Source organism: Nipponia nippon, unplaced genomic scaffold (genome assembly GCF_047370975.1).
Source record: "Nipponia nippon isolate SJK-2023a ecotype South Korea unplaced genomic scaffold, ASM4737097v1 scaffold_6, whole genome shotgun sequence".
NCBI classification, from domain to species: domain Eukaryota; kingdom Metazoa; phylum Chordata; class Aves; order Pelecaniformes; family Threskiornithidae; genus Nipponia; species Nipponia nippon.
Window position 1 is genome coordinate 39,904,701 of NW_028262380.1, and position 14,088 is coordinate 39,918,788.

The 14,088-nt window shown below is 36.3% G+C and overlaps 1 protein-coding gene across 4 annotated transcripts in view; it reads right to left on the minus strand.

Moving 5' to 3' along the window:
• The window catches only part of WDR17 (WD repeat domain 17), a 67,174-nt gene that overhangs the window by 15,650 nt on the left and 37,436 nt on the right, over positions 1-14,088 (minus strand). For all 4 annotated transcript variants that reach the window (XM_087735598.1, XM_087735596.1, XM_087735595.1 and 1 more), the window contains exons 11-22: positions 13,785-13,871; positions 12,860-13,024; positions 9,417-9,619; positions 9,128-9,277; positions 8,883-9,013; positions 7,051-7,176; positions 5,107-5,262; positions 4,758-4,822; positions 4,222-4,354; positions 2,625-2,716; positions 1,609-1,708; positions 315-454 (exon numbers count right to left, since the gene is read on the minus strand). In XM_087735598.1, the coding sequence (XP_087591724.1) occupies positions 315-454; positions 1,609-1,708; positions 2,625-2,716; positions 4,222-4,354; positions 4,758-4,822; positions 5,107-5,262; positions 7,051-7,176; positions 8,883-9,013; positions 9,128-9,277; positions 9,417-9,619; positions 12,860-13,024; positions 13,785-13,871 (1,548 nt within the window). The remainder of the gene's footprint in view (positions 1-314; positions 455-1,608; positions 1,709-2,624; positions 2,717-4,221; positions 4,355-4,757; positions 4,823-5,106; positions 5,263-7,050; positions 7,177-8,882; positions 9,014-9,127; positions 9,278-9,416; positions 9,620-12,859; positions 13,025-13,784; positions 13,872-14,088) is intronic.

Here is a 14,088-nt window from a genome sequence, read left to right on the forward strand (position 1 = left end):
CAGTACAGACTAGGACTTACTATGCTACCTATTGCCCAAGTATCTAGGTTTTTTTCAGCGGGTTTCATACTCTGACAATGACTCTTCTCTCATTTACAATGCATACATAATGTATTTTGAGATTAAAGCTGAACATTTGCATGCCCTGTGCTTCAAAGGTCTAATACAGCAATTCTTATTCAAGCAGCAATTCTTATTCTACCTACCCATGGTGGTTTGGTGTCTATAAAAAGTTTCAGAATGAAACACCTTTATCATTTTGTCAGGGGGGAAAAAAAAAAAAAAAAATCCTCTGTGGATTAAGAAATTCTTACCATGTTGTTACTGTCATACATTTTCTTGCTAGTAATTCTAGGGCATAATGTGTTGCTTGTGCTGCACTTTCTCCTAAGACAGTACCCACACTGATTGCCAACTCCAGTTCGTTTCCACGAATCAGGTTTGCCATCGCAAGCTTGCTCAATGAAAAAATTATATCATTAAGGGACACAAGCATTTTTGGGGATTCACCATGTTGAGCATATGACATTCATTTATGAGACTGCTTTTTACAGAAGGACAAAATATGCATTAATTAAAGAAACTTTATATATAATTTGGGTCTCTTGAATAAGTAAAGAATTGTGCACCACGTATTAATCAGTTTTTAAATAACCAAATAGATTTCCTTTAGCAGAATCTTCCTTTATTCAAGCAAAGGGATTGCACATCATACATAAAAAGCATGATAACAATTCCTTCTAGTCTTGAGTAAGGAAGTTAGTTTTCAGAGTACATCTTTCCCCTCTTTTTTGACAAAAGGGGACAAAAAAAAAACCCAAAACAGGAAGGACTCTCCTGTTCTTACCCTCTCTGGGCAACTGGAGATGCTGAAAGGCATAGCAGAATATTAAACAGTAAGAGACTACACAAGAACTCGTGACATGTCTGTTTTGAAATATAGGTATTAACTGATTATTGCTTTCTCTCTGAACAGCTTGTTAAGATGGACTTTTATTCATTTGGGGGGATAGAGGAGGAAGAACATGTTAGGTCAGCAACAACAAAATCCAGAGAGAATGAGGAAAAGAAACAATATTTTGTTTGTAAAACTACAAACAAAATGACAATCTAATAAAATGTTTCCTACATGTCAGCCCTGGTTTTGTACTGAGGGGGTAGAAGGTTTTTTCCTATTTACTTCACCATTTAGACTGCAAATTCTTCAAGGCAGAGATCGCATCTTTTGTAGCACAATGAAGTTCCAGTTCTGAATGGGTCTTTTGAGTCACAGTAAACAGGAATACTTATGTATTCATGTAAGGTATGTAGGTACCTTATATTTTCTAATATAACAAGATACTGTATATATGAAAATACAATTAAATAACATACTACGTTCTGTGCATGAGAGGAATCTTGAATTTAATAACCTCAGGGGAGTTTTGCTACTAACTTCAATATTGTATGGATCAAACTCTCTACATAAATATATACAAAGCAAATACCAAGTATAAGTAATACATTTTAGAATGTGGTACACACATTTTAAAAAACAGTTAACATCTGGAGATGTAAAAAGGAAGTCAATGCTGGCCTTTCCATAGTTAAAGAGAAAAAAATAATTACCTCTATATTTTCAACAGCCAGATGGCAACATGCTGCAAGCACTGCATGGCCATCCTGGAAATACCATTCTGCCAGTTCTTTACTGACCTTGTGCAGGAGCCTGCAAAAACAAAACATGAATTCTGCAAGGTCACTTAAAGGTTGGTGTTCTTTGGCTCTTTAATTTATGTACAAGTCATCACATTTGCTTCTGTACCCTAAAATTTCTATATTTGACTGACAGATAATGACACTACTAGCTTTCAAAATGCAATCAGTTTGAGCTTCATCCACTACTTATGTTGGTGCATATTTAGGTGGGTCAGTTTCCCAAAATCTACATCAGTATGGAAATGTCTCTTCAGATTGACAGAAGAAAAAAATCAAATATTTGGATATTAATTCTGTACCTGTGAACTCTGCATAAATCTCTAATTGTTCAAAAACTGCACATGTAAACGAAGTAACTACACAGCCTCCAAGCTGCTTTTGTTACTACACATATAACTTGATAATGTAATTTAGGTTTTTGAGCACTGTTCTAAACAAGGAGAGATGCATTGTTTCTTTTACGGGCACACACAATGAAAATACGACCATTAGTGTACATTGTCAGAAACTCCACTGATGATAAGCAGTGAAGCTTCAGGAGGAGGAGGTGCATAAAACAGAGGTTCTCACAGATACTTATTAATGCTAAATCTTACTCTACTTACCAAAAGTTCTAAGTTAATATACTACATATTTAAGTGCATAGGAACGCACCTTAAATATCAAGCAAATGAAATGTATGTTTATAATTATAATACATACATATGAAAAATCCATTTGGTTCCAGAAGGAGGCACAACGGGGGAATTATTCAGTGTAGCATCAGTTAGTTAGTAACTCTGTCAACTAAGTACCAGAAGATGTAATATTTTGTTGTTGAATTCTAACATTGCTGATGCCAAATTAAACCACTAAGGTTTATCTCCCCTGATGACTTCACATTCTGCACTAAAATGAGGCTTTAGATATAAACTAGAACAACTTACTCGTTATAATCATCTGTATTGTTTCCACCAGAATTTGAAGATCCACTTGTTGTGGAGAGCGGTGACATCTGTATATTTCCCTCACAAGCTGCCTAGAAGTGAATAAAAAAATGGATTAATTAATGCACCAATCAAACTGAACATGAAATCTGATTTTTCAACAACAACAAAAAAAATAATCTAAGATCTATAAAAATCCTTCTAAAGCCCAGTTATAACAAAGGAAATGTTTAAACCAATGAACTTATTCATAGCTAAATTTTAGCCTAGTTTTATCCAGCCATACAAGAAATTCTACAGAAGCAAGAGACCTCTTCCTTCCTATGCATTTGTACAGGATTTTTCCAGCATTTGAATACACCTGAAATGGACAGTGAGGGCTACAACCTTGATTTTTACACCCCAAGGAGCAAGTGGCTGTGAGTGAAGGATGAACTCCATAGATACTTCTCAGTAGGCATAACAGCAGATCTGGAAAGGTTTATATAGTGGCACAAGCTGGCAATAAATTATTTCTAACATTAAATGAGAAGAGATCAGTTAGGCTCAAAAGGAATTTCTTTCATGTGCTTTAAGGTGTAGCTGGGGTAACAACATTAATACTCAGGGCTCAGTTAAAAGGGAAAGAAAGTCCTGGTATTTTATTGCTTAATATTATCTGATTAAACCTTTAAGACAAAGACTGTTCGATGACTTGTAATAAAAGCAACCCCTGCAATGTCTTTCTTACAAGAAAAATGAAGATTTTTCTAAAGCTTTAAGGTGCTTTAAGGTCCAAACATTAGAACTTGTTAAATTTAAGCATACCTCAAAAGTTCAATTCTGTGCACTATTCAGCTAGTATGAGAAGAACAACAACATATAGATAGACAATTTCTAAAGGACAAATTCATATGCGTTATTAAAATTCTTATCTCTGAGGCAACAGAATGTTCAAGGACAGGTAGGCATGACAGAATGTACCAGGGACAAGTCCTGACAGTTTATTTAACAAATTATATTAAGCATGCAGAAATTACTCAAAAAGAATAAAGGAATAGTGAGAAAGAGTGAAACAAAGTATCAGTCTTGCATGTTTTGTGCACCCTTTAACTTGTGTCTACATTAGGAAGCAGAAGGGACATACACACTTTTGGTAATCTCTTGTACTGTTTTTTGCATTAATTTAAAAGTTTGATTTCCTATATTGATTACTACTGCAACTGAGCAGTTTCACCCAGAGATTCTACAGGAAGTAGTATAACCAAAACCTCAGTAGAAATGCAAGAGAAATCCTACATGTCTTAGATGTTAAGGGCAATACAGACTGCTGAAAATCAGGTTAATTTTCTACTTCAACCAAAAATGAATACATCAGTTTTCATGATGGGAATTTGATTGCAATTTAGAAGAATCAGGCTTAAAACTGGTAAGCATGAGATACCTTTTTATATGATTTCTGCATAAAAACTGGTCAATACAATACAAAAGTAAAGAGTAGGGTATCATTATGTAGCCATTTTGCAAAAGTGAACCGAGCTAGCCTTTTAAATATGCTAGTCATCTTCAGTTAGAAAGAAATAGCTAAATACATCTCCCACATTGCTGTACATAATACCTGTGCAACAAGCAGAGCCTCTTCAAGCTGGCCTCTTGAAGTAAAGAAAGAAACTAGTTTCTTCACATCTCCGATAGCTATACAGTATGGGATGACATCATCATTTTCTTCCTGAATTAACTGATCAGCTCTCCTAATTAAACAAATGAATAAACAAACAAGAAAGATCTACATATATAATTGATCACTAAACTTATCTCTATGGTATAGGTGTTAGATGAAGCCATATATGAAGTTCACTGAAACCCATCTGCCTTTCCAGACCTCCGAAGACTTGCAAACTGTGGATACTGCACTAAAGTGTTTCCATTTAAATTTGCAATTTATGCTCAACGCTTTAACTTGATTCCTGTACGCAAAATTGTTATTGAAATCCTCTACAGTTCCATCCCAAACCTTACTGAATAAAAAGTAACATCACTAGACTGCTGTAACAAAAGCCAAGTACAACTGATATTAGTATCCATCCCTCCTACTTGTCTGTGTCCTTTTACGGACAGAAGCTAAAATTCAGCATCATATTTTTATTACCTTACCTTTGCATTAACTTCCTCCAATATTTCATTGATACACCAGGTGCAACTGAGAGAGCTTTGTCCCACTAGAAGAAAGTAGTAATACATTTAACCTAATCATTTTATTTTGAGAAACAGCTGTATTTTTCACTAGTTTCATGTTTCTTCCATTAAAAATAAATTTGTCAAGAGGTTAAATAAGGAATGAGCTATGCATTAGACTGCATATGTTAAAAATAATATAACTGGAGCAAGATTACTCTTTTCTGGACTTGTGACTCATTTTGTTGCAACCCCATCTTTGCTAGAGTAGCTGGTTTTCAGAAACCTTCGTATTTTATTGTTCTTCAATAATGTTTTGATATTTTACCTCTCCAAGTTCTACCATTAGTTCACAGTATCGCTGAATTTGTCCTAGTCTTAAATGTATTTCTGCAGCTTCTTTAAGCCTCTCCTCTTTGCTTGGTGCACCAATACCACCTCCAAACTTGGACATTTTTACCGTTGTCAGTTCCTGTGCCTTGGACTGAGGGGGGAAAAAAAAAGTTAAAAAAGTTTTTAAAAGTACAGTTTTCTGTGATGAAAACAAGTTTTCTTAAGATGAACTAGTGTCAAACATTACAATGGAATATAAAGGCTATCATTTAAGAAAATCATTTTTCGAAAAGGCTGATTGGAAGAGTTTACAACGAGATTACAGTGAACTATTTATTGCTAAAGTAAGTATGTTAGTGTTTTGTTGCACACGTACATTTTCCTCAATTACCTTCCTTTAATCTCTTTTATATTTTTTTTGTATTCTCAGCTATTTTATCATAGGTAATAGTAATTCAACCAGATGTCCATCATAAAAATCTTGATATTTTTGAAATTTCAAAAAAATATTTGTGAACATAAACCATATAGAGCTGGAAATAGGACTTATTACCATTATAATGATGTCCAAATAAAGAAAGAATAAAGACAGTAGGCTCAACCTGTGTCCTGATTTGTCATACCCCATTAACCTTATGATGAAGAAACAATTTATATTTCCAGCTACTGCAATTTTTCTATTAGTTGAAGAGATAGGACTAAATTTCTCCATCTGGCAGAGTTTGAGAAACAAGCTGCAACAGGATCACATTTAACATGAAAAAAAAGCGAAAGGAGCTTCACTTCACATTTCAAGAATTCTCAGTTTAACTCTCTATCATCAATGCACGTGAGACGGCGTTTGGCTATTCACAGCTTTACAATACCATATATGGAGGAAGGAGAATGAACTTTGAACATTCTTCACCAAAGTGAACTGCAATGTAGACCAATGGCAGCTGCTGAGTCAAGAATTAATTTCTTCTTTTCAGGCTAACTGGCTGAGAAAACTGGTTTTTGGACACACAGAGCTTCATAGTATTAGCAAAGCAGCTGCTATTATTACAGTTAACATTACCAATAAAAAACTTCAATCGCTTAAGAGTCATAAGGTATATAGGACACACTACAGAGTCCGTGATTTTGCAAAAAAGACAGCCTGCAAGAGCAAACAACAGGTGATACCTGGCAGGTATTTAGCGCTGGGGGTGGCAAGTGGGGAGTTATGCATTTCCTGATCTGTACCAATAGATACTTTGCCTCTACTTCCAATCCAGTCATTAGAGTATGGGATTCTTTAGTATCCTTAAGAAGTCCCTGATAGAACCATGTATCCCCATATTCTGCACAAATTGTATGCCTGGTTGCATATTCATATATGCAGCTACTAATAAATTCATGGCTTAGCACTTGAGTTTCACATTCACATCTGAGTCACTCTTCAGCTGCATATCTCTATTAATGACAGGTTCTTGTTTTTCCATGCCTTCTTCCAGACAGCTACAGAGCATATTTCTGCTGACTATCCCTCATTTTCAGACATGAATTCCCCTGTCCCTGCATCTGAACACAACTACAAACTTCATGTTTATACAACCAAATAATTTGACTTTACTGAATATAAAAGTACAGTATATATAATAGGGAAGACAAACTCACTTCATAGCTCAAGCTGAAGTGAGGCTTGCTTTGCAATTTCTTTTCATTCTCTTGAAAACTGCTTTTCTAGTTAATAACTGTAACCTAGCATTTTAACACTGAGTATGCATGAAGTCACGCAGACTTAGCTAGATGCTATTGTTCTAACAGACTAGTATTGCACACAGAACTGATGGCACAAATATCTTTGGACATGAAATAAATTGTGACCCTTTTGTAAAGCATTAAATGTTATTTTTAAAGAGTGAAATACTATGATGGATTAACAACCATTTTCACATACCGTTTATGCTTCACTTACCATTCTAAATCTAATGAGATGTTTCATATGCATAATTCCTTTGCTGTAGTTTTGTGGAAGCAAACTGTCGTCCTGTCCTTTTATTACAGCAACTAAATCCCATAAATTTTTGCTGCCTCCTGGAGGCTAAAATTGTTAGGGAAGAAAAGAGTTGTATTACAGTAACATTCAAGAAATTAAACTTCTAAAGACATTGAAAAACATTTGTCAGAAAACAATTTCAGACTATTTCAATATTAGAAGCTTTACTGTGAAGACATGAATTAGTTCAAGATACTACAAGTCCTTCAGTCTTCTTGAAGGCTGTGAAGATACAGCAAGATCCATGAACATAAGTATTTGGTTACGTGTGGACATAGTTGAGGGCTCGCCATTAGTTTTCTGCTGGCTACTGCTGGCATAAAACAACATTCAGCTGCTGGGATGCAGGAGCTGCCCCAGCACTTGTTTACCATTTTCTGTAAAGCAAAGGTGTGGGCCAGGTGAAAAACAGCTTCAAGGCTCAGCTGCCACAATCTGGTTTACTACCTTAATATTAAATCTTAAAATAGACACATATGGTATAACTGTATATGCACAAAATCTTGCAGGCCATCAAGGCGATTTGTTTTTAAATAAATTTTAAGCATTTTTACTGGTCTAAGATTTGAATCAATCCTTCTGTAGAACTAGGACAATGTTTAACATTCAATGAGGTCTAGAAGAGAGTGAGTAATTAAAAGCTTAAAAAAAAAAAAAATCATTAAACCTTTGACCTGAAGGAGCTTTTCTAAGAATAACAGGATTACAAGTTTAGAAGTCCAATTACTTCTGAGCTGGTAAAAAGCAGAAGATCCTACTAGAGGAAAAAAAAAAAAAAAAAAAAAAAAAAAAAAGAGACTATTCCTCTTTTTTCAGTCTCTTAAAGCTCTTGACTCCACACAGTTTAAGCAAAACACTTTATTTTCTGGACTTAAAAAGCACTGAACATAGTTGATCAAAAAAAAGTTTTTATTCTTGGAAAATTCTAATATTCTTATAACAGTTTTACTCTCGAATCAACATGGGACATCAAAATGTATAATTTCTGTAAAACCAGGAATTCCATAAAAATATATTTTTAATAAAACAGAAAATGTCAAGATTTGTAATCGAAGAAGATTGTTTCAGCATTTCTAAATCATGCACTTCAATTTAGCTAGAAATCAAACCAAATATTTTCGATAAACTAGGTCTTTGCAGATCAGTGTATTGACTTAAATTACAACAGTGTACACAAGCTGTAGTTCCAGGTCATTTTTGTCCTTGTTCTACCTCAAGTTCAGCTCCTATGCACGTAAGCACTCAATTGCACAGAGAGACTGCAGTGATTTATAGGAAATATTACTGTGCAATGGAGCAAAGGCAAGAAATAGATACTGGCGCATGGCTCATCCAGATCCCCAGCTCCTAAAAGGTAATACAGCAGTTTTCGCACCAACACTTGGGCAGTTCAAACCTTATCTGTAATGAGGGTGTCCCTTTGATGGATTAAAATTAAAAACTCCAGTGTAGTTTGGTAAAACACATCTTTTCATTTTCTTTAATAGAAAACTCTTGTCAAACTTTTCCTATGGAAAATTAAATTATTGCACTTATTTCACTTTCAGTGTTCACAACTCACAACTAATTCATAGACATTTTTACATGCAAAACTGTTAAGAGACAGAATTGATTTCTGCATATTTTCTGAGGTCCCTTTAAGAAAGAGAGAAAAAAATAGTAGAGAAGAAAGAAATTTCAGTTTTGGAGATTGACTTTGGAAGAGAAAGTTGCGCACACTGACAACATCCTTAAGTTTGCAGAATACTTACTGAAAAACATTCTGAAAACCACCTTAGTTTTTTTCCTCGAGGATTTCCTGTCAATTTTTCCACTTCTTGTTTAATATCCCTGGAAACTTTACCACACAGCAAAGGAGGAGCACCAGATTCCACAGCACGATCTAACACACACAAACATTTATATATGAAGATTAAAAAAAAAAAAAACAAAACAGAAAAAAAAAGAAATATAATAACAAAGAAAATTAAAACAACGGTATATACAATTTACTTACCTGTATTACCGATAATCTCATCCCAGCATCTATCTGCTAAGATATTTATTTGTAGAGGGTTTATAAGAGGCGTCAGTGACCAGAGCCTCACAGTGGAGTCACGAGAGCAAGATGCCATAGTAAATGGACGACTAGGATGACATGTTAATCCTAGTAAAGATGACATTTAAAAATGTAGTCAAATAATTAAGTTCATGTAATAACCAGTTTAATTAAATTATTTTATAAATTTAAAAATATTTTAAAATGCATTTCAATACAGAAATAAAACAAAATTTTAAAATATTACCATATACATCTGCACCATGATCATAAACTGTGTCCAAACATGTTCCATCTCTTGTGTCCCAGACTCGAATTGTATAGTCCCAACTGCCAGATATTAGAAGGTACGGAATTTCAGGATTCCACATCAGTCCCCGTACTGGAGCTGTATGTCCACTAAGAACATTTATACAAGCATCCTGTGTATAATCCCATATTCGAACAGTACTGAAACAGGATAAAAAAAAAGACCTATGTCCATCAAATCACATACTGAAATATGATTCTCTCTCTACTTCAGCAATATTCTAAGCTTCAAATTTATCAGAATATTTATTAGCGATATGTTTATTGAAGTTGTAATAGGAGAGGTTGGAGCCAATGCCCTTCATGTTTAGGATGGGCTACAAAATACACCAAAGGCAGTTCACCAAAGTAAGAAACTATTCCATCCACTGCATAGTCTTTCAAAATCTCACATGCGCCATTATCTTACATGTCAGCGAGAGAACAGAATTTTCCCCATATTCCTGCACATGTAATAAATTTGTCTGTTAGGACTCTCAAGGGGAGAAAAATGAAAGAAAAACAAAGCAAAACTGTAAGATCTATCTTTCCCATGTCTTTAACAGGCCTCTAACAGACCCAGGAAACTACAGATCTGTTAGTCTAACTTCAGTTCCTGGAAAAATTATGGAGAAGATCATACTGGGTACTACTGAAAGGCATTTAAAGAGTAATGCAATCATCAGGCACAGTCAACATGGGTTCACAAAGGGAAAGTCCTTTTTAACTAATCTGATATCCTTCTATGATAAGGTCACCCACCCAGTGGCTGAAGGGAAGGTGGTAGATGTAGTTTTTCTGGATTTTAGTAAGGCTTGTGATACTGTCCCTCATAGCACCCTTCTGGACAAGTTCTCCAACTGTGAGATGAGCAGGTTCACGGTGTGCTGGGTGAAGAACTGGCTGAACAGCAGGGCTCGAAGAGCTGTAGTGAATGGGGCCAGATCTGGCTGGCAACTGGTCACCAGTGGTATTCCTCAGGGTTCAATTCTAGGGCCAGTTCTGTTCAGTATATTTATCAATGATGTAGATGCAGGAGTTGAATGTGTTACTAGCAATTTGGTGACGATACCAAACTGAGAGGTGCTGTTCACTCTCTTGAGGGACAAGATGCCTTGCAGAGGGATCTAGATAGATTAGAGCATTGGGCAATGATTAATGGGATTAAATTTAACAAGAACAAATGCCAGATTCTGCACCTGGGACAGAGTAATGCTGGGCACAAGTATAAATGGGGAGAGGAGTGGCTGGAGAGCAACCCTGCGGAAAGGGATCTGGGGGTGCTGGTCAACAACAGGCTCAATGTGAGTCAGCAGCGTGCCCTGGCAGCCAAGAGGGCAAACCACATCCTGGGGCGCATCAAACACAGTATAACCAGCCGGTCACGAGAGGCGATTATCCTGCTGTATTCAGCACTGGTGAGGCCTCACCTTGAGTTCTGTGTGCAGTTCTGGGCCCCACAATTCAAGAAGGATGTTCAGGTCCTGGAATGCACCCAGAGGAGGGCAACAAAGCTGGGGAAAGGGCTGGAAGGCATGTCCTGTGAGGAGCAGCTAAGGACTTTGGGCTTGTCTAGTTTGGAGAAAAGGAGGCTGAGGGCTGCCCTCATGGCTCTCTACAGCTTCCTAAGGAGGGGAAGAGGAGAGGGAGGTGCTGGTCTCTTCTCCTTGGTATCCAGTGATAGGACGCATGGGAATGGTTCAAAGCTGCATCAGGGGAGGTTTAGACAGGACATTAGGAAGCATTTCTTTACTGAGAGGGTGGTCAAACACTGGAACAGGCTTCCTAGAGAGCTAGTGGATGCCCCAAGCCTGTCAGTGCTTAAGAGGCATTTGGAGAATGCCCTTAATAACATGCTTTAACTTTTGGTCAGCTCTGAATTGGTCAGGCAGTTGGACTAGATGATCACTGTAGGTCCCTTCAACGAAAATATTCTATTCTATTCTATTATCTTCTCTCCTTTGAACGTGGCGTTTGTCACATGGCAGAAGTGGACACCACACTATCTTAAATTGTGAAACTTCCACCACAATTATGCAACTAGTAAGGAAGAATTCATACCAGCTTTCTCACTACTGTTTTCTTCCCTTTTAACCAAGTAAGTTTCCAACATTTCCTTTTATTTTCAGTAGTTGCTATTGCTGGATACAGCTAATTGAGCAGACTACAGAATGAGGAACTTAAAAGTTCAGTTTCTTGAAAAGATCATTGTAATTCTGGCTAAATTTTGTTACATTATCAAACATGTTACCAAAGCTCACCCATGGCAGCAAAGGCACCTATTACAGTTTCTCCAGTGCTCTAAAGGGGCCATTTGATGGGCCTTGCGTCACAAAGAAGAATCCACAAGTTAGAAGGCCATTTTATATATTTACATATATATTGTTCTACAGCAATATGTGCTCATGTGTGACCCTTGCATACTGTTCCTATGTACTGTATAAGCCTAGGTGCTAAACAGGTCATCCGAAATAGTTCTGAGTTTGACTACGAACAGGAGCGTTACCAAGTACAATAAACTCAAAAGACTGCTTACTTTCTGTGTTATCTGGGACTAAGTTATTCAACTATCTCCTGCCCTCAAAGTGCAAGTGTGACTGTATTCTGTTAATAACCTCTGTAATCAAGACTTATTACATAGCCATGATTGGTAATAAAATCAGAATATCTCATAATGACACTATGACAGACTTTTGGATTCACTACTTCTTGCTCATGTGAAATACAGAGGATTTGCACATAAAAAGTTTGTTGTCAAGTTGGTTTCTTTCATGAATCATTACACGATGAACTAGCAGATTTTGCTGCAAGCATAGACATCTAATGAATGATATTGGGGAAAGCAATAGAAACCAATACTCTAAACTTGTGATCCTTCACAGAAATGTTTTGTGTACTCTGCAGGGAAGTGGCGTAGAATCATAGAAAAATCCTTCCTGCTTCCATAGACTGATGCGCTCTCCCTCAAAAAATGTCATCAAAACCAACAAAAGAGAAGTACCTAGCACCCATTAAAAATCTCCACAGATTCTACTTAATTATACTTTTGAAAGACATCAAATAAGAGCAGGTCTTGCACCCATATCTTTAGACATAGTGTAAGCATGTGGTATCTTCCTTGTATCATTCCTGGGAGTAACAGGTATCAGTCACTGACTCTACCCTTGGGAAAGCATTTGGAAAGTTGCATTGCTACAGCAGTTGTGACAATTTTAGATAATTATTCTGCTGTCCAAATACTATATTCAGCTAACAGGAAAGCTACAGCCTGAATCTGAACAAGGCAGAGATCTAGATTATATTATTCACAGAGTTTTTGAAGGTGCCAGCACCAGTACAACTAAGTTTATCTAATAGTCCTGCTTGAGGCTTTAAGTTTCCTAATAGTTCAGAAATACACACCCATCATCAGAGCCACTGCAGAGGATTCCTTCTCTCAGAGGAGACCACCGTACATGAAACACCTTTGCAGTATGCCCTGTAAAAACTTTCAGTGGCTGATCAGAGCTAGTTGCCAAGTAGTAAACACGAACATTTTTATCCTCACAACCAGTAGCTATCATATCTCTGCAAAATAAGAATAGTAAAATCCTCAGTCACGGGGATCAAAGGTACTTTTTCAGCTTAAAATTAAATACAACGTGTATTTTGCAATTTACTTTAAAAAATAGTTGGTTTTCTTCTGCTTTGTCTCTTTATGATGTAATTACTGACAAGCCAATTAAATATACAACTCAGAAAAAACGTGATAAAGATCCATTAGTTGCAACAGGGAATAGTATTTGCATTACAGTCTGACCATGCACCCAACACACAACTATTACTAGATTGAATTACTGTATAATTGTTTTTTGACAAAAAGTTGTCATGTTAATTAATAGAATTATCTGCAAAATTAACATATATCACAGTGTATTTAGTTGCCTGCTATATCTTCAGCTTAGCAGCCATTAAAAGGAAGCCAGTGTAACCCCCCTTTTCCTGGTATTGAATATCTGCTTCCCCCCCCCCTTATATATTCAGCCAGAAAATTTTTTTTTCTTCCATCAGTATGAAAAGATACTCTTTTGAAAGTTACGTAGTCCTTGTCCTACTCAACACATTAACATGCTGGGCAATGAAATACAGTACTGGGAATACAGAGCTGCTATAGACATATCCTACTGCAGAACAGAAACAGTTTCACTGCTCTAATATAACAGTAAATACCACATTCTAGATAACTTTGTGGTATCAGTAATCAATTTAAATAGCAAAAAAAATTGTTTTTTTGGTAATCAATTTAAATAGTAAATATTATCAGTTCTTTGGGTTAATTTTGACTTACTTGTTGTTTTGACTCCAATCACAACCAAACACTGCAGCTGGATGTTTGTACTTGTGAAGAACCTTGCCATCGATGGTTCGAATAATACTGAAACCAATTACAATTCAATATGAGGAAAAAGGCATTCTGAATAGGCTATCCAAAAGTCAAGTTTGATTCAGTGCAAATAAGCCAGAGAGCAAAAAAAGTACACAGAAAGAATATGGGAAATCTTTATTCCTATAGCCCCTCAACCACAAGGCTAACTATGTATTTCCTAACAAAACATTTAATTGGACTTCAGAGTCCACGTTCCTTCAGTGGG